Source organism: Hemicordylus capensis, chromosome 2 (assembly GCF_027244095.1).
Source record: "Hemicordylus capensis ecotype Gifberg chromosome 2, rHemCap1.1.pri, whole genome shotgun sequence".
In the NCBI taxonomy this organism is placed as follows: Eukaryota; Metazoa; Chordata; class Lepidosauria; order Squamata; family Cordylidae; genus Hemicordylus; species Hemicordylus capensis.
In genome coordinates, this window is record NC_069658.1 from 388,073,725 (window position 1) to 388,100,947 (window position 27,223).

Here is a 27,223-nt window from a genome sequence, read left to right on the forward strand (position 1 = left end):
GTATTTAATTTATCAGCACCAAGCACTGTGATTTAGTTTATCTTGTTGCACTATTTTGCCACAGCTTAGTGTTACCTTGCATTATGTGCTGCCACTTTAAAAAGCGACATTTCCCATGATATGCATATTATGTGAATGTTCTTCAGTAAGCAGTAGGAAGAAGTGAAAGTAATTAAACAACTAATATTTATATACCGCTTTTCAATAAAAGTTTCCAAAGTGGTTTACACAGAGAAATAATAAATAAATAAGATGGATCCCTGTCCCCAAAGGGCTCACATTCTAAAAAGAAACATAGGACACACACCAGCAACAGTCACTGGAAGTACTGTGCTGGGGGTGGATAGGGCCAGTTACTCTCCCCCGGCTAAATATAAGAGAATTACCATGTTAAAAAGGTGCCTCTTAGCCCAATTAGCAGGAATTAAGTATTTTCCCAGTCTGCATTACTTTTTGCAGGAAAGTGGAACAGCTATTTTCATCACAACAGCTACCCTTATGGAATCATTAACTTTCTCCATTCTGTACCTACGCTCCTGCATTCCAACCGAGCAGTATATCGATGCTCCTGGAGTAAATGTTTGGGTCCTATGTTTTGATCACCGGAAGCAGCCACCTTTGCAGCCAGTGTTGGACTTTTGGACTAAGAAAAAGTTATAGTTGCTCTGTTTTTTTCTTGGCAATCCTGTCTGGGTATAATTGGGTTAAAGTCAGACTTTGTGTTGCCCAAGTCCTTATCAATACATCTTGCCTTATGTGGCAGCTAGTTTCTGCTAGCAAATAACTTTGGCCCTTTTAATACTGGACTCTGTGTTGCAGTACTATTATGTGCCTACTTGCAGACCTGCCACTGACTGAGATTCGTTTGGTAGGGAGTAGAGGAGATTTGCTACTTCTCTTAGGATTTTAAAAAATGAATTGAAGCCTCTTCCCTTTAGATTTACTACTCCTGTGTACCACCCCAATCAACATGTGCTAGAGGAGCGGGATAGAAATATTTTAAATAAATAATTGTGCATTCTGCTGCCAGGCAAAGTTGACCTTTCCTTTCTCTTCAAATCAATAGCAATAGCAATAGCACTTACATTTATATACCGCTCTATAGCCGGAGCTCTCTAAGCGGTTTACAATGATTTAGCATATTGCCCCCAACATTCTGGGTACTCATTTTACCGACCTCGGAAGGATGGAAGGCTGAGTCAACCTTGAGCCCCTGGTCAGGATCGAACTTGTAACCTTCTGGTTACAGGGCGGCAGTTTTACCACTGCGCCACCAGGGGCAGCAGTTCTTATCTGACAAGAAGCACTGAACGGGAAATGACTGTTAAAATGCTTGACTTCTGATTTGAGACTGTTGTTTCATCTGCAGAATAGCAGAGAAAGGACTGTCCTTGGGAGGATCGGACGGAGGGGTGAGCAGTGTCCTGTTACCTTTTACATTCTTCTGGTGTCCAGGCAAGATTCTTCAGATTTTGTTCTTACAACATATATTGGGGAGGAGATTCAGGGTGGGAAAGAGATGTAGGACTCCACTCTCATCCTTGTTTGGCAAAATACATTCCATTGAGTTCCTGATTGGCAGCCTTACTTCCTGTTCATTATTAAAGAAACCCACCTCCCTCCCACCCCAATTCTGCCTCTTATGGTCTGCAATAATACTTCAAACAGCATTAATGTAAGTTCCGTTCTTCTTAACTGCAAATTAGGAACTATCTGTGGCATGGGTTGGCCTGGACTGAGCTGAGGGGAGGGAAGAATGCATGAGATATTGAGAGTGAGGTGCAGTGGTCATGGGGAGGGAAAGCGAGGTGTGCAGGAGAGAGAGATCCTTTTAGCTGGCCAGTGGCGGACAATCTTCAGTCTCCAAATGCAGTGGCAGTTCAAGACCTCCGTGTGTCTGAAGCAGCATACCAAATGTCACCCCCGTTGCACACAACCTCCCCACCCCCTCTCTTTCTTTAAAGCAGGGGGCAAGAGGACATCTTGCTGCTTCACTGGTGTCACAATAATCTGCTGCCTGAGGTGACTGCCTTGCCTTACCTCATGGAAGAGGTAAGAGGAGAGCTAGTCTTGTGGTAGCAAGCATGACTTATTGATTGATTGTTAAATTTATATACCGCCTTTCATTAAAACAATCCCAAGGCGGTTTACAGCAAAATTTAAAAACAAGATTGTAAAAAAGACACAATTAAAATATTAAGCTAAAAATATAAAACAAATCTGATTAAAAATTTAAAACACAAGCATAAAAGCAATACAGAGTACAAAGAGCAGCAGCAGAGACAATCATATAAAAGCCTGGGTAAAAAGCCACGATTTAACATGCTTTCTGAAAGCTGTGATGGAGACTGAGGAGCGAATATCTACTGGGAGAGTATTCCAGAGTCTGGGGGCAGCAACAGAGAAGGCCCTGTCCTGCGTGCATGACAACCGAGCCTCCCTCATTGTCGGCCCCTGGAGCAGAGCTCCCTCAGATGACCTTGTGAAGCGGGCAGCAACCCTTGGGAACAGGCGGTCCCTCAGGTCTCCCAGGCCCAAACCATTAAGGGCTTTAAAGATCAAAACAAGCACCTTGAATTGGACCCAGAAACAAACTGGTAGCTAGTGCAGCCAGTGACTTGTCCCCTTAGCTACGCAGGGTCAGCCCTGGTTGCATATGAATGGGAGACTTGATGTGTGAGCACTGTAAGATCTTCCCTTTAGAGGATGGGGCTGCTCTGGGAAGAGCATCTAGGTTTTAAGTTCCCTCCCTGGCTTCTCCAAGATAGGGCTGAGAGTGATTCCTGCCTGCAACCTTGGAGAAGCTGCTGCCAGACTGTGAAGACAATACTGAGCTAGATGGACCAAGGGTCTGACTCAGTATATGGCAGCTGCCTATGTTCCTATGAAGGGCCACCCTTGTCCATATGCTTTGTTTTCTTCCCTTCCCCTACCATTCTAAGTTTACAAAGCCTAGCTGGTTCTGTGTGACATAATAGAATCTTAGACTTGAACTGAGAAGTCCATCTAAGGTTTCAGTCCCTGCTCTCAGCTCAGGGCTATGGAGTGACCTTTTGTGGCCAGCATTTTAACATAGGTATTCCAATCCACCACCTAACAAAACATTTTAATGCATAATGTTCCTTGCCAAGAGAAACTGAGCTACGTTTCCATTCTGTCAACAAGAAAAGTTGCAATCTTTCACCAACAAACAGTTCAATAAAACAATATTCCTGTTACTTGTTCTGTATTTCATTGTATTCTGTAAATTACTGAGAGCACAGACAGTTGTTCATTTTGATTGACAGCTGTCTCTGCAATTGGCTATGGGCTACTTTTAACAAATTATTTTGAATGGCGCAGTTTGCCAGATGGTCTGAAGGAAGGCAAAAATAGATTGAAAATTCTAGTCTCTTGAAGAGGTGAAGTATTGATTCATTGCTTGCAAAGACTGTTGGAGGAGGGAATAGGAAGGGAAACTAACACAAATGAAACTGTAACAAGTAACAGAATTAGGCTCCTCCAACACCACAAACTGACAGAATCACAGAAAGTTATATTTCTAGGTACTGGCTTTTCTTGAGAGCACAAAGCTTCTCTCCAGTGTAATTAGTCTCTGAGTGCAAGTTTAAAAGATTTTCCTCTTATTTCTGTGCTTTTGGCTTGCTTCACTTTTCATATTGTAAGTAGCCAGTATGACCTCTTCCTGAGACTTCTGGATAACTGCAGCCAGCATAATAATGATCTGCAAAGGATCCAGATAATCTCCATTTGCTTCTTAAAAGTCCCCATTTCTCAGGAGGATGGGAGATAAGCTGTGAGGATATGGGCAGTGTCTGGGGGTGGAGTGAGGGGCTTGATTCAAATCAGTTGGTTCTTGTGGATGTTCTTGTGAGAGGGGGAAGCAACTTTTTCCTATGGGCATTTTGAGGGAGGTTGCTCTAGCCCAGGACCACTCTGTGGTTTCATGACTGAGCTGGTCTTGGACTCCTGAGTTCACAAACAGGATGTGTAATGGACAAGTCTGTGCATCACCTCAGTATTTATTTGAAATTTCAGTGCTGCGTAGGATTTTATTTATTTATTTAAAATTTCTGCCCTATCTTTCATAAAAATATTCCAAGGCATTTTACATAATCCAAATCACAAAATAACTTTCTGGACTAAACATGGATTCATTTTCATATTTCCATACATGTTTTGGATTGCATCAGATATGTTGCCCCCCCCGCCACTACAAAGATGAATTGTTGCCCCTTATTGTGGAATATCCAATCCATTCACTTGTCAGGTCAGTGCTACCTGACAAGGTAGCTGAGGTCCAGTGTTAGTATTTCAACTGAGGAAGAATTCATAATACCTAGACGTCTGATGCCTTATGTGTATTTCAGAGAAATGGAAGGGTATGTGTGCCCGTGTGTGTGTGTGTTATGTGTAAGATAAGAAATCATGGGAGTAGTTATAGGAATCCAAATGCATGAAGAAGTTCATGTAGGAGAAGAATGGCAGTTCAACTCCCATTAGCAGAGCAAATCCAGTTTGGGGAGAATTTAGCCAAGCGAAAGGTCTGGAGACAGTTCTTTAAGATTGAAGAACAACAAGGATTTATTTAGAAGTTACAAAAGGATAGGAAAGCTGAGCTTAAGGCTGAAAAGGGAGAGAGACTAAACAAACAGCCATCTCTGGTGAGACAGAAAGGAGACTAACACTGGAAGAACAAAGAGGGGAGGAGTCCAGCACTCTTATCCATGACCCTAACACCCCACCCCCGGTGGTCAATATGAGACATTACAGCTGAGAGCTGATGCTGCCAGGGTCCTAGCTCCAACAGTTCAAACCTAAACATAGCAAATAGATCATAAACCATGCTAAATGGGAATCAATCGCCAGAAAGTATGAGAATGTTATTGCTGAGGGGCTTTGAAGAGGGCTGAAGGCACAGAACACTCTGTCATTCTGTTATCCATATGCAATATGCACTGAAAATGAAAAGCTACAATGCTGATTATTTTGTTCAACAGGGGATTCTTTGAGAATCTGCCCTTAATACTTATCTAAAGGCCGAATTCAGATGTAATGCTAAACCATGTTTTAGCACTGTGTGAATCCTTCTAATGGACCTGAGGGCATGCAAACTCTCCCTCCCTTCTCCTCTCATGCACAAAGGAACGAGCTTTCTCTTCCCCTTAAAACAATCTACAATTACCTGTTGTTGACAAACTCTGAACTGTGGTTTAACTGACTACAGTGAGAACTAGCCAGGATATCAAACCATGGTTTGATCTTGGTTTGATACTCTTGCTTGTTATCACCCTAGTTAGTTTAAAAAACAACAACCAATTCCTTGAGTTTGTGCGTGATGTGGAACTGTGGCTTATGTTAAAGCAAAAGCCGTAACTTTTCTCTTGTGTGACAAGAAGCACACAAGCCTGAGACTCTCTTGAGCACATTCACGTATAATTTAAACCATGGTTTTACATCTGAATTAGGCTGTAGTCTGTATGATGTTCTCCAAAGACCCTCTGTAAACAAGGCTGAGGTGTGGGATGCAGGAAACTCTAGTTTATATCCTGCTGTCCTCAAAGGTGATCATGTGGAGGCTTTGCTTTTCCATCCCCCCACCCCTGAGGTTCTGCCAATTTCATTCCATTCTAATACATTTAATCTGGATTTATAACCACAGTTCTTGGCACTGGAGTAGAAGTACCCATCTGGTGCATTTCTTTTCCTGTAATAAATGCTTCTGTTAATTTTTTTTTTTAAGCAATTGAGTACAGAACCTAGGGCTTGCCCTGTCACGATCTTGGTGTGAGAATACTTTTCAGCTTTTGCATTAACAAATTTATACACAAAGCTAAACATGGAACTGTTCTGGACTGATCTCATCCTGCCAGGAAACATTTGCTCCTTGATGAACTTTGCATGCCTAGTTTGCCAAATCAAGCTGCAGCTCTACTTTTTTGAAGAGCACTTGTTTGTGGGCGATACTAAATTGGCTCAGAACAGTTCTCTATGTGGCCAAGGAATAGATAGCATGGGCTTATGTTTGGCATCTGAGAATGTGCGTTTCCTTTATTGTATGTTAAGCACTGAGCTTGTGGTGTAGCTCACAAGGCACAGTCTACCTTCCACATGGCTGGCTGTATGTTCTCTCAGCTGTTGTACATCAATGTTATCTAGCATGTTGCGGTCTCTGGGAATGGAAGGGACTGAATGAATGTATTATTCATGGTGTTTCTTGGTGCTAGCACACCCTCTACTATGAATCACTTTGTTTCTGCCAAAGTAAAAAAAAACCCTCTTTTCAATTGAGTTAGTTCTTCAGATCTGGCTGCCTCACTTCTGCTTGCCTGTGCATTTCAACAGCTAATACTGACAATTATCTAAACAAGGACCTTGTATGTTTTGATAAAGGTTGAGTGTGTGAAAATCCTATGGTTACTTTAAAGAATCAAATGAATGAGGGTTTTGTTTTTTTTAAAAAATTGAGAATATGAAATACTATTGACAAAAGCCCTGCTCGGTAGGGCTGTGTTTAAAAATATTTAAAGCTGAATAATGCTTACCACCGCATAGGAACTGTGTGGAAGTGACTACACCCAGTGTGCTTTTTCTACACAGTACTACACACTTCTTTATGAGATGACTTCTTTATGGGAAGCAAAGCCCCCTATTTCCGTAGGGTCATACAGCCATCAGGGGATGTATTGGGGTGTGTGTGTAACGGTTGCAGAGGGAAGGGGTGATTGATGAAAACTGCCCCTTCCCTCTAGCAGTCACACACTTGGTTGAACTAGATGTTGGCCTGTATCTGTAGAGAGTGGAAGGCATTGTTAAGGAGTGTGTCACCGTGGTATTTGCACTCTCATATGATAGAGTCCATAGTTTTCATAACATCTGAACAGGGCTTAAGTGTGTGAACAATCTAGTAGCAACTTGAGAATATGGAGAGGAGAGCTGGTCTCTTTTTTTTTTGCATATACTTTTTATTCAATTTTCACAACATCAAAAGACAAACACAAATAGTACAAACACTCACAAACACACACAATAAGGACTTCCATCTCATCCTTGGAACAAGTGTTGTTAACAATAACCAGGATCTTGCCTATAGGTTAAACATTCTCTCCCCAGTAGTTCATATAACAATATCTGTTAATTGTTATCAACACATCTGCATTGGCCCAAAACATCTATTCTCATATGCGTTTTATATCTATCTAAAAAGAAAGTATACTCCCTCGCATCGAAGTTTTGATTCTCCATATGCCATGTAAACCAAAGTGCTCAGCCATATTGAAAGAAAACTCTTGGTAATTTCCCATCATTTTTCCTCAAATCTGTTGTATCTCTGTCAGCCTACGTTGAGACAATTCCATTAAAGTCTCCCATTAGTATAATTTGTTGCCTATCTATCTCTGTTAGTTGCTTTTCCAATTTTCTATAGAATTCTGCTTTTGCCTCATTGGGGGCATATATGCCCAGTACTATGTACTTTGGATCTCCAACCTTTATTTCTACCGCCAATACTCTTCCATAATCATCTTTATATAACAGTTTTGGCTTTAAAAGGTCTTTTGTATAAGGGACTACGGCCCTTTTTTCTTAATATCTAGGGTTTCAAATTGCTAACCTAGTGCTTTATTTTGTAAATACTTTCTGGTCTTGTGGTAGCAAGCATGACTTGTCACCTTAGCTAAGCAGGGTCCTCCCTGGTTGCATATGAAAGGGAGACTAGAAGTGTGAGCACTGTAAGAGATTTCTGATTTCTCCTGGTTGTGTGAATAGCTTCATTGCCTCTTCCTTCCTTAGTCTACTGGGTGCACAAGTCAGAAAGCTAGCAGGGAAAACAGCAGACAAATTTTCTTGGAGAGGAAAGCTGGTCTTGTGGTAGCAAGCATGACTTGTCCCCATAGCTATGCAGGGTCTGCCCTGGTTGCATCTGAATGGGAGACTTGATGTGTGAGCACTGCAAGATATTCCCCTCAGGGGATGGAGCTGCTCTGGGAAGAGCAGAAGGCTCCAAGTTCCTTCCCTGGCTTCTCCAAGATAGGGCTGAGAGAGATTCCTGCCTGCAACCTTGGAGAAGCCGCTGCCAGTCTGTGAAGACAATACTGAGCTAGATAGACCAATGGTCTGACTCAGTATATGGCAGTTTCCTATGTTCCTATGTTCCTAATTGCAGCGAACAAAAGGTAGGACCTTGCGTTAATCACTGAAGGTTTTTCTCCATGTCCCATTGCTGCCGTGTGCAGTTAGTGTGGGTGGTGAACCGTGAGAGGGCCTTTCCAGTTGTGGCATTGCATGCTTGGGATGCCCTCTCCAAAGAAGCTCACCTGGTGCTGGTAACTGTTTGGCTTAGGCAATACTTCACTTACATATTCCAGCACACCATGTAGCTGATATTAACTGTTCTTTTATTGTTCTATTTGATTTTACTAACTGCTCTCTGCTATTTTTATTGAATTTCATTGTGTCAGTTTTATAGTGCCTTGGAAGCCTTGTGGTGAAGAGTGCTTTATAAATTCCTGAACAAGATTATTTTCCTTTAATTCTCTCTATCTTATTTAATTCAGATGCAAATAGCCCTTGAACACATGCCGTTTTTCTAGGCTGTGCTTTCTTATATGATTGTTACTAGATCACTAGATCTGCTATGTTAGACATGACTGTATTATTTCTGGTAGTATCACTACCACCACTCCCATAGGGTTGAATTTGGAAAATAATAATCGGATAGGAGTTGGGTCGGGGACAAGAGTTCATTCCATACTAGGTTAGTCAACTTGACTATGAATCGGTTGATTTCCCATCTCCCAGAATCAGTTCAGTTTATGTGTTGGAGTAATTTCAAAATATACTTCCTAGATGAGATCACTGTGACAATTCTGTATGTTAACCAAGGTACTATAGAACACCGCTGTGTAATTTGTAGCTTAATGTAACAATGTATAGGGCTAAGGGAAGAACTATGGCAGTTTCGATGAGTAAAGAAAAAAAAAGATTGACTGAAAGCTTTGGATTTCAGAGGAAAACTTTATAATAATTTGTAGCCAACAAGCTTGGAAACTGGATGGGAAATGTTGTATGTCACGTGAGCCCATTTAAAATCATGCCTAACTTCATCATGAAACTGATCCCAAGGCAGCCAACCTTTGGATAATTTAGAACCAATTTGGAGACATCCTGAAAGTGCTCTTGTACAGCCTGCTTCCTGCAGATTATTGCTTTAAACAACAACAACAATTTGTTTTAAAAAAACATTTGCCACATGTAATGAAGACAATTGATATGCTAGAATGTATATTTACTTTTTTGGGTTCAAAAGATTCTGTGGTCAAACTTAAGAGACAGACGATGTTCTTTTCTACATGGACTTGCTCCCAAGTGCTGAGTATTTCTGGATCCCCTAGATCAGGCCTGTTCAACTTAGGCCCCCCAGCTGTATTTGAACTACAACTTCCATAATCCCCCAGGCACAGTGGCCAATAGCCAGGGATTATGGGGATTGTAGGCCAACATCTGCAGAAGGGCTGAATTTCAACAGCCCTGCACTAGGTTATCTTCCATGGTCAGGTTGGGACTATGGAGAGCCATATCCAGCTCTGCATCTGGAAAGATCTTGAGGTTATTTGAAACCTGAACTACATCCAGCAGGAAGAATTGCTGTGCTGACCAGGCAAAAGACATGTCTCCTAGTGTTCCATTGGTTAATTCAGAAGCTTCATATTTTTTACCAGTCAAAAGGACCAACGTTACTTTAAAATTTTTTTTTATTTATTGTTAAATTTGTTTACTGCTTTTCATTAAAACAATTTCATGGCGGTTCTCGCAAAAGTTAAAAACAAAACTACAAAAATTATACAATTAAAATATCAGCTAGAATATAAAAATACAGATCTGATTAAAAGATTGAAAATGAGCACAATATAACCATACAAGATACAAAGCAGCAGCAATAGGAACAATAATACAAAAGCCTGGGTAAAAAGCCAAGATTTCACACACTTTCTAAAAAGCAGATGGCCCCTGGGAAAGCATTCCAGAGTCTGGGGGCAACGACTGAGAAGTCCCTGTCCCACATGCATGAAAGCCAAGCCTCCCTCATTGTCAGCACCTGGAACAGAGCCTGCCCTCCCCCCCTCCCCACCCTGGCCAGATGAGCTCATCAAGTGAGCAGCAACCTTTGGGAACAGGTGGTTCCTTAGGTATCCAGGGCCTAAACTGTTAAGAACTTTAAAGGTCAACCCAGCACATTGAATTGGACCCAGAAATAAATTGGCAGTCAGTGCAGCTCTTTCAAGATGTGTGTGATGTGAGAGGGCGTTTTTAGGAGCAACCGTGTTAACAACCTGGGATGTCTCCTCATTCCAGAGATTCTCCAGTACCTCAACAGAGTCACCAGCTCTGGACACTGGAGCTCCAAGGGCTGTTTCCACTTCTTTCCCCATTTGTTCCAGAAGTGACCCTGAGGCCTGGAAACATATACTTCAGCATAGATCACTAGATTAGGCCAGCCATGAAACACCCAGTTTAAACCCTGGAGTTGCTAGTACCAATATCCATCCCTTTGCAAAGAGAGAAATAGAAAAAGTGAATCTCGTGCAGTTGGTCAAAGGTGCAAAGGAAGAAAGCTGTGGCATGGGTGGTAGGAAGTACTTTTTCATACAATGCATAACCAACCTATAGAATTCTCTGCCACGAGATTTGGTGACAGCCACCAGCCTGCATGGCTTTAAGTGGGGGTTGGATAAATTCATGGAGGACAGGTCTATCAGTAGCTACTAGTTTGAGGGCTATAGGTCACTGGCAGTCTCAGAGGCAAGATGCCTCTAAATACCAATCCCTAGCATGGAATTGGCCTTTTTGACAGCTGCCACACATTGAGATGACACTTTGAGCGATCTGTCCACTATGACCCCACGATCCCTCTTCTGGTCAGTCACCAACAGCTCAAATCCCATCAGCGTATACTTGAAGTTGAGGTTTTTTGCCCTAATATGCATCAGTTTGCACTTGCATTGAATGATGTCTGCCGTTTTGTTACCCACTCACCCATTTTGGAGAGATCCTTTTGGAGCTCCTCACAATCTGTTGTGGATTTTACTACCCTAAATAGTTTGTCATCATCTGCAAATTTGGCCACCTCGCTGCTTACCCCAACTTCTATATCATTTATGAATAAATTAAAAACCACTCGTCCCAGTACAGATCCCTGGGGGCCCCCACTTCTTACTGCCCTCCATGTAGAAAATGGTCCATTTATTCCTACCCCGTTTCTTGTGCTTTAACCAGTTACTGATCTAAACATGAACCTGTTTTCTTACCCCATGACTGCTAAGTGTTCTCAAGAACCTTTGATGAAGAACTTTGTTGAAAACTTTTGGAAGTCTAGGTATGCTATATTAACTGGATCACCTTTATCCATACACCTGTTGACATTCTCAAAGAACTCTATAAAAGGTTAGTGAGGCAAGATTTGCCTTTGCAGAAGCCATGCTGGTTCTCCCTCAGCAGGGCCTGTTTTTCTATATGCTTAACAATTTTATCCGTAAGAATGCTTTCCATCTTTCCCTCAATTTGCCTGCAACAGACATTAAGCTAACTGGCCTTTAATTTCTTGGATCCCCCCTGGATCCTCTTTTGGAAATCATTGGCCACTTGTTTATAGAACTTTACTTGAGCTCTAAGCAGGAGCAAGGGCTCACGTATCATGAGGTTCACCAAGTTGTACACCAAGTGTACAGGTGCTTCTTTATCCTTTGACCCAAGTTTCGAAGGAGTGGATCTTGAAAACCATAAGCTGTGAGATGACTTTTTGTAAAAGAAACTGCTGCTTTAGTTTTTTCAGTAAAGTCATTTGTCAGATGTATTGTGATCCACACAGCACCAGACATTCAGTATTTATCCTGTGCAAACAATTGTTTCTTTCCTTGAAAGTCCATTTTTATCTGGGCTACATAATTGCAGACATCCCCCCCACATCTGTGGTTTGTGTTTGTTTCCCTGAAAGTACCATTAACTGCCGTTTTAGAAAATGGCTTAATCATTTTCTTTCCCCTGCAGTACTCCAAATTTGTGCTGCTTCAGGAAGCAGAAAGTACAATTAGAAAAATTGAACTGCTACAGCATTTGTTTCTTATGTCACAGACCATTATGAACTGTATATTCTTCTGTAATGACTGAAATAAAAATGCTTTTTTTACTGGAGGTCAATTTAAGAGCATTGAAAAGGAGCTTTAATGTTTAGCCCCCCACCCCTCCCAGGTAGGAGGTAGACTGCTTTAAAACTATACAAGAGTTAACATATGCAAAGTGTGATATGGATACTACTAGTCAGAGGGCTATAGGCCACCTCCAGCCTCAAAGGCAGGATGCCTCTGAGTACCAGTTGCAGGGGAGTAACAGAAGGAGGGAGGGCAAGGCATGCCCTCAATTCCTGCCTGGAGGCTAGGGATGGGCCCGGAGGCCATTAAAAAAGCCTCCTGACCGGTCCGGACCGGTCCGGAACTGGGTGGTTTGGTCCGGGGGTGGGGGGTACCTTTAAGAGCAGCGGGAGGGTTTACTTACCCCTCCCGCCGCTTTCTTGCTTGGCGCCCGTAATCCTGCCGCCCCAATTACACAGAGGATTACGGGCGCCAAGCGGGAAAGCGGCGGAGGGGTACGTAAACCCTCCCGCCGCTCTTAAAGGTACCCCCCCACCCCAGTGCTGGACCGCAGTTGGTGGTTCCGTGCACACCCCTACTGGAGGCTTCCAGCGGCATCTGGTGGGCCACTGTGTGAAACAGGATGCTGGAGTAGATGGGCCTTGGACCTGATCCAGCAGGGCTGTTCTTATGTTCTTATGATATCATTTGCATCCATACTAGTGTTCCCTCTAAGGCGTGCATGTGTGCGCACGATCACACGGTTTTTGATGTCCACTCTGTTCATTTAAGATCCCACTCAGGTTTAATCAGGAAGGCACCATTCTGAATGCATGTGCGCACACACTGCCTTGATACTTCTGCCCAGAACAATACTCATTGCACACACAGATGAAAAAAGTTAGAGAGAACACTGATCCATACAGTTGAAACATGTTCATACAGAATTCTAGGGGAAATAATTCTAGGGGTAAGTTGTTCTTGCCTCGATTCCTGATTTGCATGGGGATATTTAGAACTAATACAGCTTTATTTCAAGTGTTGAGACTGCACAGAACAGGGATCCAGCCTCCAATGAGAGCGGCTTGTGTAATTATAGCAAGATATTTCTTTAAAGAAAGCAACTAGTCTGGGGTATTTGATTTGTTTCTTTTTGTTTGATTTCCCCCCACTCAGGCTTCAATTCTGGATTTGCACTCTGGAGCTCTTTCTTTGGGAAAGCATTTTGTAAACATGTACAGGTAATGTAGTGTTGCCTCTTGACATTTGTGTCACTTGGGTGCTTTTGATCTTAATGCTCTTAGCTTCTCAACATGTGTTAAGGATTCGTGGAAAAAATGAGTCACTCTGCAGGAAATTGATGGATTCTTCAGCAACTTCCCTGTTTTTGCAGAAGGGTTTGTGATACTTATCAAACATCAGTGTTGTTAAGCTGGGTCCATGGGAGATGGGTAGATATCTTTATAGATCTTGGATGTGAGAGCTGGTCCTAGCACATTTTCGACCCATAGCATTGTCTGTAATAGAGGCAGCAAAGGAACTTTTTTCTGTGGAGTGGTGATCTGTTTTTTCTGTGGAATTAATAAATACCAGTACCATGGCATTCTTAATTGATTAGAGCTTTACTGATCTTCATAATTGCCCCTCTGGGTTATCACAGTGTTCGAAATAATTGCCTATTAACAGGTGCAATTTCAGTAAGTTTATTTTATTTGCAAAGAAAATTAAGCACTAGTTGGTGCAGAGATCTGACTTGCGTTGTGTATGATTTGGCTTAGTCTTTGACTTGTCTTTCAGATACTTCGGTGATAAAATCCATGATATTTTTACAGAAGAGGATTTTCAGTTATATCGGTAAGATAAATTGTAATGTGAAGTTAACTTTTTCTGACCATTAGTCCTCTAGTATGGCTTTAGTCATGTTTATGAAGTGCCTGCAGGCAATTTATAACTGTATCTTTGGCAAGGCATGTCCAAATGCCTTGTGGTGTGTGAGTTGCTGACAAAATGTATTGCATATTATACGACAAAGAAGAGCTTTTCACTTTGCATCACTGAAAATACTTAACAGTCCTCAAAACTAATAGTTTAGGGAGATATTTTGTGGTATTTGCATATAGCTATTGGAACTTGGCAGCTCACCTTAATTAAAGGTCAGGCTGCAATTAACTTATGCAGTTCAAAGTGTGCCACAAGCAGAGAGTAGGCACCATGCAGAAAAGTGTTTACAGGGTAAATCTCCAAAGATGGCATATACAAATGAACCAAAAGCAACCTATGGGGAAGGCAGAATACCACCAAAGTTGTTGCCTGTCCAACCGTGGAGAAAAATCCTTTTCCTAACTTCTCACCCCATCTCTAATAGCAGTCACTCAGAATTTGTGTGAGGAAAAACCCATTAATTATGTTTATCCCAAGGATGTGTATCCATGTTTCCCAGTCTCTCATCCCTGATTGTAGAAGTTCCTGATACCCCAAAGGACTGGGGAATAGAAACCCAAAGTTTTATTCAGAGGAGAAAAGCTGTTCTTAGCCATATATGTTAGAAAAGGAATCGCTCAACAACCCCCCTGCACTACTTCAGCCATGTCTTGAATGTAGTACAGTTCCTTATCTCTGCTACTGTTCTGTTCTGTGTATTGATAAATCCTTTTAAGATTTCTTCAATGCGCAGTTGAAGTTAAAGATGTTCATGTTATCCAGTTCATAGCCACTGATTTTTTTTCCACCCACACGGCATCTACCTTTAACTTGTCTCCCTGAAATTAATATTACCACTTCTAAATTTGTGAAACCGTAATCTGTCTCCTCTCAATTAAAAAGGCCAAGCTTAGTTAATCTCTCCTTAGAAATCATATTGTTCACTCCTTTCATCAACCTTCTTTCCACCTTCTTGAACATGTGTGAACGGTGTGATCAGGACTGGCCATAGTATTCTGAATGTGGCCTTATCAGTACATTGTTTGATACCTTTTAACAATGTACTGGTGAGGCCATCTGTGTCCAGTTTTTGATGACACATGTTCGAGGAGCATGAATTCAAAATGACAAAGGTGGAAAGAATAACTAGGTTGATAAAAGGTATGAACAATTTGACTTATAACAGAGCAAGGAGTGTGTTGTCCATTGGTAACAAACCAAAAACATCTTCCAAGACTGCTCAACTGATCTGCACCAATAAGGTGCCATTTGGAAGCCTTGGCTTGAGTTTTTACCAGCAATGTTTTAATTTACCCAAACATTAGCATGGAGCCATCCTTATGTGGTTACTGTGTACAGGAAGGAAAGAGTGCAAGGAAATGATACCTGTCAATGCAGTTCACTGTTTATGCTCCATTTTTGTACATATTGACAGCTGAGTATTCCTTCTGAATCAAAGAAGAGAATACCCTACTTACAAACTTTCTCTGCTAAATTTATTTTCATAATGGCAGCACTGTGCTTCCATTATCTTGTATCTTTTGTCTTATTGGTATCACTTAGTTCCATTGAACTGCAGACAAAGAATACCCCTTGGTTAGTGCCAGAGAGAGACCATATTATACCTGTCTTAAAACAATTGCATTAGCTGCCAATAGGGTTCTAGGCAAAACAAAAAGTGCTGGTAATTACCTTCAAAGCACTAAATGGCTTAGGATCAGGTTACCTGGGAGAGTGCCTTCTTCTGCATAATCCCCACCGCACATCTCCGGATGCCACCAGATTGTCTGGCAGTGACTCAGGAACAGGCCTTTTCTGTAGTCACTCCTGGGCTGTGGAATGCGTTACCTATAGATATTCGTGGTTTAACGTCTTTAAAGGTAAAGTGTGCCGTTGAGTCTGTGTCGACTTGTGGCGACCACAGAGCCCTCTGGTTGTCTTTGATAGAATACAGGAGGGGTTTACCATTGCCTCCTCCCGCACAGTATGAGAGGATGCCTTTCAGCATCTTCCTATATCGCTGCTGCCCAATATAGGTGTTTCTCATACCAACATACCAGCGGGGATTCGAAGGAGCAACCTCTGGCTTGGTAATCAAGCCGTTTCCCTGCTGCACCACATCTTTACCAGCCTTTAAAGATCCCTTAAGACAATTTTTTTTTTAAGCTAGGCTTTTAGTAATCTTTGAATGTTTTAAATTGTTTTGTTTTTGTTGTGTTTATTTTTGTGAATTGCCTAGAGCCTCTGGAGTCAGGCGGTTCATAAATAAAATAAATAAATAAATAGAAATAATAATACTTATAAAGGGGAATCACGCACCGAGGCCCAAAGTGGTCATTTGGGAGGCTGGGGGGGCGCTTAGAGGAGCCCCCACCACCTGTTGCCTCTGATATTATTCTGCCACCAACGCCACGGCCCCCTCTAAAGGTACGGAGGGTGCTTTTCTCTCTCCGCCCCCGCACCTTTAGTATAGGGATTAGGAATGCCCCCTTTACTTATAAAGGGGAATTCTCAAGAATTCCCCTTTATAAGTATACCCAAACCAGTCCATGGTTCTTTGAACCAGGGGCTGGGCCGGTTTGAACTTGAACTGCCTGAATCGGACTGGTTTCGATTCTCACACCTCTAAAATATATATTTATTCACCCAAGCTTTTTAACTAGACTTGTGGCTTTACATTATTTATGTTGCTGTTAACAACAGTAAATACTTCTGTGTACCTCTCTGTCATGGTTGCCAAGTCTGGCCAATGTGGGATACAGAGTTGCCCCATAACAATGTTTGCATTTTCATGACATCTGGTGAAGGTTATAACCAACAATTTAAATCTGATTCATGAGTCCATGATAGGAATTTGGGCTGCAAGCACTAGCAGCTAAATTACTTTGTTAACTGCCCTCTTTTACCAGAACTAATATAACTGTTCAGGTAGAAGATTTATTTTGAATAGCCTGGAGAGAGTTTAAATTGGAATTGTGGTGGCTGCTGTTAAATACCATTGACCTTGGAGTATCCTCTCAGAGCATTGGTTTTGAATGAAGGAGTGTCTGCCTCATTATAAATGCAATCAGAGTATTCTTGCATAGACCCCAGTCAGTGTTCCCACTAACAGGGATTTCCAGATGTTGTTCACTACAACTCCCACCATCCCCAGCTGCAACAGCCTTTGGGTGGGGATTATGGGAGTTGTAGTCAGCATCTGGGAATCCCTGTTAGAAGGAACACTGTCCCCAGTATATGAGCTCTTTAAAAGATTTTGCAGTAACACAGTGTGTCAATAGGCCTCATTATCAAGGGAACAGCAGAAATAACCATATTGTCTGTCTGAATGGTTGGATTCACTAGTGTGAAATAGAACTCATTGTCATTCTGCAAGATTTCAAAATGATGGCTAAACTTATTGAAATAAAACAGGTGAGAGTTTCTTCAGCTGGTTTGCATGGGTAAAATAATTTTCCTTCTGAATGAACTTCAATTTTCTCGCTAGTATTTTACGGAGATACAGGAAAATAGTATTTGGGGCACCATGGAGAGCCATCTTACTGTAACAACTCTTGCATAAGTTGAAAACTAGGCCCATCAAAGGTAATATATTTTATCTTCTGGTTTGGTATTTTGAGGCAGTGAATACCGAGGAGGAGGATAGGGGTTCATGGCCTTTTCTCTTATATGGGCATGGAAGGAAATGTTGGATGTGTCATTGGTGCGTGCTTGGCAGCCTGCCAAGTGTAAAGGACAAAATGTGTTATGGATGCATTAAAGCTGAATGGAAAAAGGAAAAAATGCACACTGTGAAGCTCTGCCCGTGTCCTTTGAAATCTGAAAGGAGGCAGTTTAGGTGGTGGTACAGGATTTAATATACTGAAGGAGCCCCAGCTGTTTCCCCTTTAATAATTACAGTTGGTTCCCTTGCTCTTAGCACCTGACCAACCAGTAATGTAATGTAGGAGACCAACTGCAGGGGTTGCAGTGGGCAGAGCTCCTGATGTGACCAGAACCTCACTTCATCTGGGTTTTATGCACTTTAAAAAAGGAGCCTGATGTTCAGATGCTTCTGAGCATAACGAAATCAAATAAATTGATTTTTTCTCAAAATGAAGGGTAAAATTACACTTTGTCACATGCTGGCTTTTGTTAGTCTAGAAGCATTGCTTTTTAAAGTCTGAAGTTGCTAAGGTAGGAAGGTCTGCACTTTTCTCCCTTTTCTGTATTTTGCACTACACCCTATTCCTTGTTCTGGCTGCCAGTCTACTGACCCCATCAGATAGGCTGGTCCAAGATCTCTTCTGGAAGAAACGTTGTTTACCTAGCTCCGGGAGTTCGGGAATTAAACCAAGCACAAGCCAGCCTGAAACGATGAGCCTTGCATCTCTTCTGAAAGTCACCAAATGACCTTCATAGAGCCTGTGATTCTGTGAAGGTAAAGATGTAGACCTAATGGCAAAGATGTAGAAAGAGGTTTGCATGACAACCTTCCCTCTTAACTCCTCATAGATGAGCGTTTAAGAGTGTCAGCAACAGCATTTTTTGCTTATATGCTTCTGTGAAGAAGGAGAGGCAATTTCCAAGATAACCAGGTAGAGAGCCTTGCTGGGCTTTGTATAATGGAACTCTATATGATACTGTTTTCCTCTCCTTTGATCTGCTAATGCTGTTCCCGTAACTAGCATTGGGAGGGAGCATCCTTTCTTTGCATCTTGGGCTTCTTCCCCCTACCCCCATTGATTGAAATTCCTGTGCTTGGGCAGTGCAGAGTCAATAAATGTAGTGATAAGGATGAGCATCAGAGCTAGTAACATGGTTGCGGAAGCTGGTAGCTAAGCAAATGGAAAAGCAGTGTCATCTGCTTCTGAGGAACGAGGTCAGAATTGGCATTTTTATATCATCAGATGGATCCTATTAGCTCTTTGTGCAATCTGACGCCTGCTAGGCTACTTGGGGAGTTGAACCAGACCATAAAACCAGTTCAAAGAGGCTTTCGCTTTTTAATATTTTATTGGTTTTTACAATATCTTAACAATCCCGTTACATCTAGTTAAGTAAATATTGACTTCCCGCTCACCAATCTGCACGATTCATTAACTATACAAGTCAACCATTGCTATAGTAATTCAAAACATATATCCTACACATTGCAAACTCGATTTTACTCTACCCAACCTGCTACTACTAAATTTCAAACCCTGCTGAAAAATCGATATTAGAAAAATAATTCTTTAAGTATAGTAAGAATGGTTTCCAATCTTCTTTAAAACATTCCAAGTTTTCATCCCTTATCAGTACTATAAGTTTTGCCATCTCAGCATATTCCAAAATTTTTATCAACCAATCTTCTTTTGAGGGCATTTCCTTGTCCTTCCATTTCTGCGCATATACTGTTCTGGCTGCCATGGTTGCATACATAAAAAATGTTAAGTTTCTTCTGGAAAACTCTCCTTGCGTTATTCCCAGCAGGAAGGATTCTGGCCTCTTAGGAAATGTCATTTTAAAATTTTTCTTCAACTCATTATATATCATATCCCAAAAGGCCTTTGCCTTCCTGCAAGACCACCACATATGAAAAAAAGTTCCTTCACAATGTCTACATTTCCAACATTTGTTTGGAACATTTTTATACATTAATGCTAATTTTTTGGGTGTCAAATACCAACTGTACATCATCTTATAATAATTTTCTTTTAAAGTATAACATGCAGTGAACTTTAAATACATTTCCCATAATTTCCCCCAAGCTGCCATATCTATATTATGACCCACATCTTGAGCCCATTTTATCATAGTTGTTTTAACCACTTCATCTCTTGTCTCCTCCAAAAGCAACAGCGTATACATCTTAGAAACTAATTTTTCGTCATTTTCACACAGCTCCTTCTCAAATCTCGACATTTGATCCTCAAATCTAACTTTAAGATCCTTCTTATAGATTTCATTTAACTGATGGTACTGAAACCAGTTACTAACCAAATTTTGTACTTCGATTAGGTTTTTTAATTTACAGCCCTTTTCTTGGAAACATAACAAATCCCTATAGGTACCCCATTCAGGTTGCATATTTATCTCTTTACGTGCTAAAGCTTCAATCGGGGATAGCCATAATGGAATTTTAGATTCCAACCATTTTTTATATTTTACCCACACTCTTATTAGGCTTCTTCTTACATAATAGCAATAGCACTTACATTTATATACCGCTCTATAGCTGGAGCTCTCTAAGCGGTTTACAATGATTTAGCATATTGCCCCCAACATTCTGGGTACTCAGAATATTATTTCTTAATAATGATTAAGAAATCTTTATGCACTTTACTTTTATCATACCACAGATATGAATGCCATCCAAACCTTCTATCGAATCCTTCCAGATCAAGTATTCTGGGATTTCTTAATGTTATCGATTCTTTTAACCACGTCAAACAAACAGCATCAAAATACAACCTTAAATCTGGCAGGGTAAGACCACCTCTTTCTTTAGCATCTGTTAAATTTTTAAATTTAATTCTTGGTCTTTTCCCTTGCCAGACAAATTTGGTTATGTCCTTTTGCCATTGCTCAAAGCAAGTTAAGGTGTTAATTATAGGAATAGTCTGAAAAAGAAACAGCATTTTAAGTAAAACATTCATCTTCACAACTGAAATTCTTCCCATTAAAGATAAGTTCATTCTAGTCCATCTTTGCAAGTCAGTTTTTACTGTATTCCATATTTTGATATAATTATTTAAAAACAACAAAGAGTTTTTGTTTGTCAACCAGACGCCCAAGTATTTAATTTTCTTCTCCACTTTCAGTTCATTTATCTCAAAAAATCTATCATTAGATTTCTGGTCCATATTTTTTGTCAACACCTTCGTTTTAGTCTTATTTATATAAAACCCGGCCAGTTGGCCAAATTGTTGTATTTTTTCCAAAAGTCTTCCGATCTTCTCTAATGGATTTTCTAGAAAAAACACTACATCATCTGCAAAGGCTCTAAGTTTATGCTCCTGTTTCCCAACTTTCGGGCCTTGTATTTGATAATCTTCTCTAATATTTCTACAAAGCACTTCCAGTACTAATATAAAAAGTAATGGGGCAAGTGGACAGCCTTGTCTAGTTCCTTTTTGTATTTTACAATTATCTGATAGTTCCCCATTTATAATAATTTTAGCGTATTACTCCGAATATATTGTCTTAATAGCCCTAATAAAATTATTACCAACTCCCATTACATCCAGTAGCCTCCACATAAACTGCCAGGAGACATTATCAAATGCTTTCTCTGCATCCAGAAAGATCATAGCTATCTGTTTATCATTGTGTTTTTCGTAATACTCCAATACATTCAAAACTGTTCTCACATTATATCTTAATTGCCGTTTTGGCAAAAAGCCTACTTGATCTTCATGAATAAAAAGTCTTAATACAACCTTCGTTCTCCTTGCCAAAATGGCAGCAAAAAGTTTATAATCATTATTTAAGAGTGAGATTGGCCTGTAGTTCTTGACTTGTATTAAATCTTGATCTGGTTTTGGAATTACTGCAATATTGGCATACTTCCATGACTCCAGCATAATTCCTCTTTGCAAAATATCGTTCATTGTCCATTGCAAAGGCTGTAATATTTTATCTTTAAAAGATTTGTAGTACGAAGCTGGTAACCCATCGGGCCCTAGCGCCTTATTAGCTTTGCTTTGATTTATTACTTCTGTTATTTCCATTATTGATATCGGTGCATTCATAATTTCTATATGATCCTTAGAAAGTTTTGGAATATTTTGTGTCTTGAGAAATTTGTCTATTTTTATATCTTCTGCTTTGTTTCCTTTATATAATTCAGAATAGTATCTAAAGAATTCCCTTTTTATTTCCCTTTTGTCATAGGAAAGCCCATTTTTTGTTAATATCTGGGATATATACTTATTCTTTTTCTCACTTCTAATTTTCCAAGCCAACAACTTGCCTGGTTTGTTTGCAAATTCAAATGACTTTTGCTTCGCATATTTTAAGTTCCGTTCAACTTCATTTAATAGTAACATAGAGAGCTGCTGCTGAAGCACTTTAATGACTTGAATAGTCTTCTTCTTGTCCTTAGCCTATAGAAGTTCTCTTTCCTTTTTAGAAATCTCCATCAATAATCCCTCTTTCCCCCCCAGTCCCCTTTGTTTTTTTTAAAAGTATGCATTTTGTTGTATTAAAAAACCTCTCATAACCGCTTTTCCTGCATCCCAAACTATTTTATTGTCCATTCCTTGGTTTAAATTCAGTTCAAAATAGTCCTTTAACTTCCTTTTGGCTTTCTCCACAACTTCTGCTTTTTTCAGCAAGTATTCATTCAGTCTTCAGCGAAAGGAAACCGTTCCCTTCTTCTTCCATGTAAAGCAAATTGCATTATGATCTGAAAAGGTTCTGGGCAAGATATCCATTCTTTTCATACATAGCATAATAGATTTGGATGTCCAGACCATATCTATCCTTGAATGAGATTTGTATCTTTCAGAGAAATAAGTATATTCCTATGCATTTGAGTTCTTGATTCTCCACAAGTCATAGAGATCCATATGTTCTACTAAATAAAAAAAAGCTTTAGGTAGCCTGCCTTGCAGATTCCTTTCAGACGTATCAGATTTTCTATCCAAGGATGTGGAGACAACTCCATTAAAATCTCCCAGTAAAACTAAATTAGCATTCGATAACTCAGCCATCTTCTGTTCTAGATATTTATAAAATTCTACTTTTTTTTCATTGGGTGCATAAATTCCAATTATCACAGTTTTGATTCCGGAAACTAAGATTTCCAAAGCTAGCACCCTACCTTCTTCATCTTTAAAAATCAACTTAGGTTCAAATTGTTGTTTCACATAAAGCACTACCCCTCTTTTTTTTTTTTCTTATCAGAGGAAACGAATTCTTGTCCCAGGGCCTTATTAACCAAATATTTTCTGTCTTGTTTTCTAATATGTGTCTCCTGTAAGCATACAATGTCCAAGCTTTGTTTTTTAAGAAAATGAAAAACTTTTACCCTTTTGGTTTTGTTATTTAATCCATTTACGTTCCATGAAGCTATTTTATAATCCATCTTGGCTAGTTAGAATTATGTGTTGAAGGCACTGGGTGCTCAGAAGTTAAAGTGTTTTTTGTATTTCTGCCAAAATTCTTGCGCTTTGAGGAGCTCTGTGAATCTGTTCCTCTTCCCCTTGAAGAAAAAGGAGACCCCTTCAGGTACTTCCCATCTAAAACGTATTCCATTGGCATTTAAAGCATCTGTTAAAAATTTGTAATCCTTACATTTCCTTAAAATCCTGGATGGTATTTCTTTCAGAACTTTTACCTGTTGAGCTTCAATGGTAAGGGCTTTGGCAAAATGTGTTTGCAGTATCTGCTCTGTAATTGATTTGGAGTTGAATTGAACCATGCAATCCCTGGATAATCTGTTTATTGTGGCAAATTCAGAATTCAGACGAAAAGCTGCATCTATCTGCTGTTCCATCTCTTCACTTGAAATTCCCAAAAGTAATGCAAGTTCCTCCCTAAGCACTTTTTTGATATCTTGACCAGTTTTTTCTGGGATTCCTCTAAACCTCAGGAAACACTCTTTTTGCCTCAGTTCCAACAAAGCCATTTGATCTAATAATTATTCCCTGTCATCTCTTAGTGATCCCACATCTTGCTCCAGGCTTTCCACCCTTCTTTTAAATTCTTTGTTGTCCTCCGCCAATTTTTTCACTGTCTCCTCAATATTTGATGTTCTCTTATTAAGTGTTTGTATATCCTGACTAACTTTTTGGAAGGTGCCAGTATTAGCTTCTAGTAACTGTTTCATAGCAACTAGTGTCTCATTTAACTCTGAAGACATTTTTCCTTCACCCAGGCCTGAAACTGAAACTGAATCTGAAATCTCAAGGTTGACTTATTTATTTATTTATTTATTTTTATTTTTGCATTTTTATACTGCCTTTCGTTAAAAGATAGCCCCAAGGCGATTTACAAAAGTTAAAAACATACAAGAAAAACACCATGCTAAAAGTATAAAAACATATAAAAACAGGCATAAAACAATACAACAGATAATACAATACAACAGACTTGGACTTGAACCAAACCCTTAATCAAGAAAAAGCAGTAACTGGTTCAGAATAACTGTTCAGTAATTGGGCACTTTTTCAAGGAGTGGTGAGGGCTCCTCTCTCTCCCAGCTCTATATAAAAGAAATTATATTTACCAGTGAGCTATGGGTGGCGGGGGGGGGGCAGAGAAAGAGGAACAACAGCAGTAGAGATTAGTAGGCAGGGTCTAGGACTTCATACCTGCCAACTTGTCCCTATTTTCCCATTCAGGTGAATGGGAAAATAGGGACATGTTGGCAGGTATGGGACTGGTAGTCGGGTGCTCAGGTAGAAACTTCCCATCCAGAAACTTGTTGCCTAGCAGCAACAAGACTCTGAGATGGCAGTTGCCTGCAAGCTTCTTATAGTATTTCCTTACCATTCATCCTAAGGAGGGTACCTTCAATTTTCTTTCTTTCTTTCTTTTTAATGTTAGGACAGAGTCCTAGTTGAGAGAGAGAGGAGACAAATGTTGAGAGACAGCCCAAATAAGATTGGAGGAGGGGAGATGGGTATGAAAACCTGATTATTAATCACTACTTCTTTACTTGAGGCCTTCCTTAGGTGAGCCTCCCCTTTGGGCTGGGCTTAAAACCTTTTCTCCTGTCATTGCTAAGGCTCTAAGACTAGAGGATTATTTATTCCCAGGTATACAGAAAATAATTGCATATTGCTTGACTGATGGTTTAAGTTTAGGTTTGCAGGCAAAGTAATGTTTAAAAAATGAAGGCCTAGGGAAGAATCACACTTCCTAACTGCCCACTACTGTGACTGTAGAACAGGGGGCATAACTACATTAATCAGTGGCTTAAATATATATTTAAAATATATTTTTCCTCAGGTTAATCATTATAATTGAACTTATTTTGGAGATTTACACTGAAGGCAAAAGAGTCTGATATTAGAACAATGGAATGTATAGAGTGTCTGAACCAGTTACCAAACCACTTTTAAAAATTATTTCTTGAATCAAATAATTACAAAATGCTGTTGAACCTGAACCATCACTACACCCAAATTCTTAATGGTTCGACTCCGTGGTATCACTGTCCATCTACAGATGTGCTATTGCAGTGTAGCTGTGAACAGCCCAGCAATTTATGTTGCCTGCAAACTGTACCGTGGTTCAGAAAATAGGATGACTGGGCTTCAGCTGCCAGAATCCCATGTGTCTTTCTTATCAACTTCCACTTTTATATACAACGTTGAAAACATTCTTACATTTGAAAACATTTGTGGTAGTTAGCTCACATTATCACAGTGTGTTGCAAGCAGAACGAAAGGAACAGTCTTTCACCGTACATCTGTAGCTTATTTATTTTATTTTTATTCATCCTTTTCTATATGAGGTATGCTCAAAACTTCATACAGCACCCCCCCCCCCCCGAAGTAAATGTTGAAAACAATGAAGAAAACCGATAATAAACAGCAATAATATATTCACAGAGCGGTATAAAATGGAGTAGTCAATCCATGCCTATCTGAATAAAAAGATATTTGCAGCTCCTTTGCAAATGGGAAAAGAGGGAGCCTGCTGGCTTGTCTTAGTTCCAGTAATGCTGTCCTTTTAAGGCTTCCAGGCATGGTTGCTTGCTATTCCTTTGGCTTCCACTAAAAAGGAGCAGAGCCTGAGTGAGGAATTCCTGCAGGACAGGATTTTTTTCTTCCCCTGTCTTTGCCTGTTCCTTTTGGAAAGCCCAGAACAGTGAAGGTGTAGCCAATTAGGATTCCTTGTAATGGGAAAGGTAAGACAAACATTCAAGCCTGCAATTCCCCAAAGCTTCGTCTGTGGCTGATATAGTAGTGTGGTTGCTGTGAGCCAGAGACTCCACTGCCTTCCAGCTGTAAGAGCCCACTGGCCAGCAAGAATGCTTTCTACACCTGAAACAGCATCACAGGGGATGTTGAGCCCTCCCCTCAATATCAGGGACCATCTGAGGAATGGGGTCTTATATAACCCCAAGATAACTTATACTACATACTGCACCTACACATTGGTTATGTGTACCTATGCTTTGGATAAGAGCACAAACATAAGTTTAGTAACAGATATGCAAAAGATTCAAGCAAAAGAAACAGGCAAGATGTTGCCTAGGAAGGTCAGAAAATCTCCAGTTACAGTCTTCCTGCTTCCAGCCAGTGGTGATCAGAGCAAGCTCCTAAGCAAGTGTTATGTCTATTACATTCTGGAATATGGGGCACAGATATTTGTGGGCAGGGAAAGGAGAGGGAGCTGAAGACAGCCTTGCAAAACAAGAAACAAGTACAGTGAGGGAAATAAGTATTTGATCCCCTGCTGATTTTGTCCGTTTGCCCTCTGACACAGAAATGACCAGGCTATAATTGGAATGGTAGGTTTATTGTAGCTGTGAGAGACAGAATAACAACAAACCAACCCTCAAAAGCCCAGTGCCCAAAAGTCAGCGATGGATTTGCATTGTAGTGAGGGAAATAAGTATTCGATCCCCTATCAACCAGCAAGATTTCAGGCTGCCAGGTGTCTTTTCACTATATGCAGGTAACGAGCTGAGATGAGGAACACCCTCTGTAAGGGAGTGCTCCTAATCCCAGCTTGTTACAGTACCTGTATAAAAGACACCTGTCCATAGAAGCAAGCAATCACTCAGCTTCCAAACTCACCACCATGCCCAAGAGCAAAGAGCTGTCGAAGGATGTCAGGGACAAGGTTGTAGACCTGCACAAGGCTGGACTGGGCTACAAGACTATCGCCAAGCAGCTTGGTGAGAAGGTGACTACAGTTGGCACGATAACTCGCAAATGGAAGAAACACAAAATAACTGTCAATCTCCCTCGGTCTGGGGCTCCATGCAAGATCTCACCTCGTGGAGTTGCAATGATCATGAGAACGGTGACAAAGCAGCCCAGAACTACATGGGGGGAACTTGTCAATGATCTCAGGGCAGCTGGAACCATAGTCACCAAGAAAACAATTGGTAATACACTACGCCGTGAAGGACTGAAATCTTTCTGCTAAGTGGACAGGACACCTTCACCGCATCGAAGGGACGGTGGACGGGACCATGTACCGCCAGATCTTGGGTGAGCACCTCCTTCCCTCAGCCAGGGCATTGAGAATGG

At 40.6% G+C, this 27,223-nt stretch overlaps 1 protein-coding gene across 1 annotated transcript in view; it reads left to right on the forward strand.

Moving 5' to 3' along the window:
* The window catches only part of OGFOD3 (2-oxoglutarate and iron dependent oxygenase domain containing 3), a 101,832-nt gene that overhangs the window by 20,883 nt on the left and 53,726 nt on the right, over positions 1-27,223 (forward strand). The window contains exons 4-6 of the mRNA XM_053287789.1: positions 1,370-1,412; positions 13,302-13,366; positions 13,923-13,979. Coding sequence (XP_053143764.1) covers positions 1,370-1,412; positions 13,302-13,366; positions 13,923-13,979 — 165 coding nt within the window. The remainder of the gene's footprint in view (positions 1-1,369; positions 1,413-13,301; positions 13,367-13,922; positions 13,980-27,223) is intronic.